The sequence below is a fragment of the Sinocyclocheilus grahami genome, unplaced genomic scaffold, assembly GCF_001515645.1.
Source record: "Sinocyclocheilus grahami isolate Dianchi unplaced genomic scaffold, SAMN03320097.WGS_v1.1 scaffold5.1, whole genome shotgun sequence".
NCBI classification, from domain to species: domain Eukaryota; kingdom Metazoa; phylum Chordata; class Actinopteri; order Cypriniformes; family Cyprinidae; genus Sinocyclocheilus; species Sinocyclocheilus grahami.
In genome coordinates this window covers 6,575,957-6,581,602 of record NW_015505184.1, presented here as the reverse complement: position 1 = coordinate 6,581,602, position 5,646 = coordinate 6,575,957, and the positions used below count along the sequence as shown (strand labels likewise).

General features: G+C 38.1%; 1 protein-coding gene across 1 annotated transcript; it reads left to right on the top strand.

Annotated features, from left to right (window-relative positions):
* The first annotated feature begins 434 nt into the window (after positions 1 to 434).
* Positions 435 to 3,592, top strand: LOC107586715 (cholesterol 7-alpha-monooxygenase-like). The gene is made up of 6 exons (XM_016274193.1): positions 435 to 560; positions 856 to 1,096; positions 1,182 to 1,786; positions 2,183 to 2,313; positions 2,407 to 2,585; positions 2,689 to 3,592. Exons 1-6 carry the CDS (start codon positions 478 to 480, stop codon positions 2,986 to 2,988), a joined length of 1,539 nt encoding a protein of 512 aa, XP_016129679.1. The 5' UTR covers positions 435 to 477; the 3' UTR covers positions 2,989 to 3,592.
* The last annotated feature ends 2,054 nt before the right edge of the window (positions 3,593 to 5,646 follow it).

Here is a 5,646-nt window from a genome sequence, read left to right as displayed (position 1 = left end):
AGCATGACTTCAGCATAAAAATCTACAGATAAAGGTTAGGTCATGGCTTTTTTTTATTTTTTATAAATAAACATACTTAAATATTTTCAATGAGTTTCAGAGAGTTTACCCCACAACCAACCCCCCCCCCCCCAAAAAAAAATTACACATATCAAAGACCTTGAAGCTGTTTCCCAACTTTGCAATACTGTCAAAGTACAGTCTACTGGCCGTCAGGTGGAGGTGTCCATGGACTCCGTTCAAGGACACACACACACAGACAGGCACAGACAGACCTACACCTATCCAGTTTTTTTTCCTTAAAGGCATCTGGCACGTTTTCAGGAAAAAGTGTGGGGGCAGTCATTAGTCGTGGAGTTACGTCAAGGGCTGTGGCTTGTGGTGTATAATATAAAAACAGCACTAAGAGCACATGAGTGCATCTTCAAGGATTAAAGCCACACTCTAGTTCCACCAGTTTTTGTCTCCCCATCAGTCATGATACTAAGCATTGCCCTCATTTGGGCCATAGTTGTTGGGCTCTGTTGTTGTCTTTGGCTTATCACAGGAATACGCAGAAGGTAAATACTCACAGATTTGTGACTAAAAACATCACAGGGATGGTGGGATTCACATCTGTTTGACAATTGATGTTACATAATGTTACAATCTCTAATGCTAAATAACTAATTTGCAGGGTACTTCTTTAAATGAAAGATCATCTTAAATGATAATGTGGTTTTAGTTAGATAGTTTTCCAAACAATTTTTGTTTTGTATAGCACTGAATTGAATCAGCTACATGACAGAACTTGAGTCTTGTTCTTAAACCCTGCTTTTATGAGCTGTTTTGTAACTGGTGCTGTGATTGTTTCAGATGGCCTGGAGAGCCTCCAGTAGAAAATGGCTGGATCCCTTACCTCGGTTGTGCTCTTCAGTTTGGGGCCAATCCTTTAGAGTTTCTTCGCAGCAGACAGAAGAAACATGGTCACATTTTTACATGCAAGATTGCTGGGCAGTATGTCCATTTCCTTTGTGATCCATTCTCCTACCATGCCGTTATCCGCCAAGGAAGGCATCTAGATTGGAAGAAATTTCACTTCGATGCCTCTGCAAAGGTAAACGAAATAAAATTTTGCTTATTGCTTACAACAAAATTAACTACTTAAACTGGGATGTGATGACATGCATGTGTTCTTGCAGGCATTTGGTCACGAGAGCATGGATCCCAGTCAAGGTTACACCACTGAGAACCTGCATCAGACCTTCTTGAAGACCCTGCAAGGGGAGGCCTTGTCTCCTCTCATTGAGACCATGATGGAAAACCTACAGAGCACCATGCTGCAGTCAGGCATGCTGAAGGCCAAACCCTCCGAGTGGCAGAGCGATGGTATTTTTGCCTTCTGCTACAAGATCATGTTTGAAGCAGGCTACCTGACCCTCTTTGGAAAGGAATTGGATGGAGACCAGAGTATTGCACGTCAGCAGGCCCAAAAAGCTCTGGTGCTCAATGCATTGGAGAACTTCAAAGAGTTTGATAAGATCTTTCCTGCTCTGATCGCTGGTCTCCCCATTCACGTTTTCAAAAGTGCCTACAGCGCTCGCGAGAATCTCGCCAAGACAATGCTCCACGAGAACCTCAGCAAGCGTGCCAATGTGTCGGACCTCATATGCTTACGCATGCTGTTGAATGATACATTATCTACCTTCAACGAGCTGAGCAAAGCCAGGACCCATGTGGCCATGCTGTGGGCTTCACAAGCCAACACTTTGCCTGCAACCTTCTGGACCCTGTTCCATATGATCAGGTACAAATCATATATTTTTAGCAAGTGTAAAACTGCACAGTAGTCACTCCCTAGGGTTATCAACCAGCACAGATAAATGCATTTATTGTAGTGTTGGAGATAAGCATTTCTTCAGAGTGTTCTTGGAAAAGACTATACTGTAGTTGCATTTAGAAGAAGTTCTTAACCAACATGAATTAACTTTTTCCTCTGATGTATAAGAGAACACAAATTGGTGTAGAAACTTTTTTTAACTCAGAAATTGATAGTACATTTTAAAATGAATTAGAGCAAGTAATACACTGAATTAAGTGTAGAAAGACTGAAATAATATTTTCTAGTAATCTGTTTTGATAACCTCAAAAAAATATTTTTTTTCCTGCTGTACTTGATGACACAACTTCTGCTTGTTTGCAGGTGCCCTGCGGCCATGAAAGCTGCTAGCGAGGAGGTGAGGCGAACATTTGAAAGTTCTTATCAGAAAGTCGATCCCATGAATCCTCGACTTGTACTAACAAGGGAACAGTTGGACAACATGCCAATTCTAGGTGGGAACACTTTGAAAATATTTAAACGTTCATGTACTCAATATGATTAACATACCAAATGTAATGTGGACTAAAGCTTCCCTGTAATTTCAGACAGTATCATTAAAGAGGCGATGAGGCTGTCCAGCGCGTCCCTGAATGTGCGAATGGCCAAGAGCGATTTCCTTCTTCACCTGGACAACAACGAGTCTTACCACATCCGCAAAGATGATGTAATTGCTCTGTACCCCCCGATGATTCACTTTGATCCTGAGATCTATGAAGATCCTCTGGTGAGATAAATTGCAGCTTTCACCTAAAACATATCAGAATAAACTTGTAAATGATATAAGAATTAATCTCCTCATTAATGTTTTTGCATCTTGCCACGAACAGACATATAAGTATGATAGATACCTTGATGAGAATGGACTGGAGAAGACCAGCTTTTACCGAAACGGACGCAAACTTCGTTACTACTACATGCCCTTTGGCTCTGGGGTGACCAAGTGTCCTGGCCGCTTCTTTGCTGTGCATGAGATCAAGCAGTTCCTGTCTTTACTGCTAGCGTACTTTGAAATGGACCTTTTAGACTCTGATGTGAAAGAACCGCCGTTGGACCAGTCTCGGGCCGGACTGGGTGTTCTCCAGCCCACCTATGATATTGACTTTCGATACAGACTCAAATCTCACTAGGAATCTCACACTTATTTATGGACTGTTGACTTAAGCTGTAAATAATGTACATTTTGCATCACGTCCAAGCAGACAAATGTGAATAGGTTTCAATTGTGTTTTCTTTCTATTCGAGTTGATTTGAGAGAGATTTTACTAAGTTTGAAAGAAACTTCAGAGATCTCCTTTTTAAAAATTCAGTAACATTTACTGCACTTATCTTATGTTTATTCATAGTATTCTTCTCAATTCTTAAAATATCTGGCAGTGTTCAATATTTGATATTGAACATTGGTTAGAAATTGTAATCACTCGTGCTATTTCATTGGTGGTTTACCATTTTTGTAAAATGATATGTGCTATGTAATTGCAAGTGAATTTTACTTTTTAAACAAAAGGTGCTTAAAGGTGTGCTGTAAACAATTTTATATGGAATTAAATGCAGAAAACTATCAAATATCAATGTAATAATTGTCCTGATGAAGTAGGCTATCACTCCGAACTCTGTAACAGCCTTTTTTAAACAATAGGGGAAAAAATTTATATGAATGGTTTAGCCAATCAGATGGTTTTTGAGAAGTTTTTTGCCTTTGCGTGTTCACAGCGCACAGTCCATATTTGGGAAGCCGGAAACTGTGAAAGATGAATTTGGATCGCGTTTCCGTAAATTTGGAGGATGTCAAAAGTTTGTTGGTAATAATAACGGTGTACACAACCAAACATCTTATAGTCAATATACATCTTAAAATAAAAATAAAGAAAAACAAGAGGTCACCGCTACACCTTTTCATCGCTGGATTGAGCGTTCAGAGCGTTTGCTTCTGCTTGACAAGTAAAAATACGATGGGTACATTTAAGCTGCAGTGTTGAAGAAAAAGGGGCATGTTTAATTTGTTAAAAGTTCTGCGGCCCAGGCATTTTTTGGTCCAGGCGGCCCACCACTATATATATATATATATATATATATATATATCAGAAATCATTCAAATATTCTGATTTGCTGCTAAAAAAAACATTTATTATTTTAATTATGTTGAAAACAGCTGAGTATAATTTTTGAGATGATGAATAGAACAGCATTTATCTGAAATGGAAATCTTTTGTAACATTATGAATGTCTTTATCATCACTTTTGATCAATGTAAAGCATCCTTGCTAAATAAAAGTATTAATTTCTATCATTTCTACCCAAAAAAATAATAATTATACTAACTCCAAGCTTTTGAATGGTATAGTGTATAATGTTACAAAAGCTTTTTATTTCAGATAAATGCTGATCTTTTGATCTTTCTATCTTTGATCTTACTCAACTGTTTTAAATTTTGATAATAATAATAATAATAATAATAAATGTTTCTTGAACAACAAATCAGCATATCAAAATGATTTCTGCAGGATCGTGTGACACTGAAGACTGGAGTAATGGCTGCTGAAAATTTAGCTTTGATCACAGAAATAAATGACATTGTAATATATATTTAAATAGAAAGCACTTGTTTTAAATGGTAAAAAAAGGGGCAGACAGCCAGACAGGCTCTTAAACTACTTTAAGTAGCCTATTATTAATTGTCATTTTTCACCATGTCATGTATCGCTGCAATCTAGATGTAATCTATAACAATTTCAACTAAAATGAATGTTTCATCATGTTCCATTTATTTGGCAAATAATTTTGTATTGTAGTGTCAGAGGCATCATTTTTGAGTTGGCACGAATAAAGGGGGGGGGGGGGGGGGGGGTCTCTCCTCAACCACCACCAGTGTGCAGCATGTTTACAGGGCAAACTGCCACATTCCCCCCCCAATTTTTGGTGTGATATGATTCCAAATTTAGGGGGGCCAAAGGGGGGGCAAAGCTTGTTGGCAGGGGGGCACTGCCAGCTTAGACCCAGCCCTGGGTCTAATTATATTAGAGACAATAGGACTATATGTAAACTCTAATGCCATGACAAGATGCGCATATGTCCATCTCGAGCATGTACAGTCTAATGCCATCCAGAGTCGGACTTAACCATTAGGCAAAGGTAGGCGACCGCCTTGGGCCCCCAAAAGCCAAGGGCCCCCAAAAGCCAAGGGCCCCCTAAAATGCTTTTTATATGTGAGATGCGCGTTGAACATGTTTTTTAGCAAAAGTAGGGCGATGTAGAAAATGGAGATGGAATCTATTTATAAAAACGGAATTTACTGTGTAACGCGGAATGTAACGGAATGAACGGCGCAGACGCGCGTTTCATTTGCTAGTTTGCTATTTAAGCACCTGCAACTCTCGCGGTTGTCATCTGTAGTAGCTAAATAGTATTTTTACCATTTAATATTCACATACACTAGTCCATATTGAAGTTTGATTGAAGTGTACTGAATTGCATTTGATTTATTCATTCAATATTTGACGAATTCCTTGACATTGCTCGTTACACAGTAAACTTGTGTAGCATTTTGAATGTACAAAAATTAAAGGGTTTGTTTAATTTTCATTGGAATAAAAGATAGATTCATGTTTTTGCCTTCATTTGATTACCAGAAAAATGAAAATACACAACACAGAATTTCTAAAAAAGTAAGTAAATAAAACTTTAAAATTTCAAATTAATTAGATATGTTTTTGATTAAACCATTAAAATTTAATACAGAAAAATTTAAATGGAAAGCACAGAATTTGGGCCCTAAGAATGTAATTTTT

What these genes read in the sequence shown, in the direction of transcription:
- LOC107586715 (XM_016274193.1), top strand. Translation starts at nt 478, where the DNA reads ATGATACTAAGCATTGCCCTCATTTGGGCCATAGTTGTTGGGCTCTGT. An exon ending in ACCCTGTTCCATATGATCAG is followed by an intron (nt 1,787 to 2,182) that starts GTACAAATCATA and finishes GCTTGTTTGCAG; the next exon opens with GTGCCCTGCGGCCATGAAAG. An exon ending in GGACAACATGCCAATTCTAG is followed by an intron (nt 2,314 to 2,406) that starts GTGGGAACACTT and finishes CTGTAATTTCAG; the next exon opens with ACAGTATCATTAAAGAGGCG.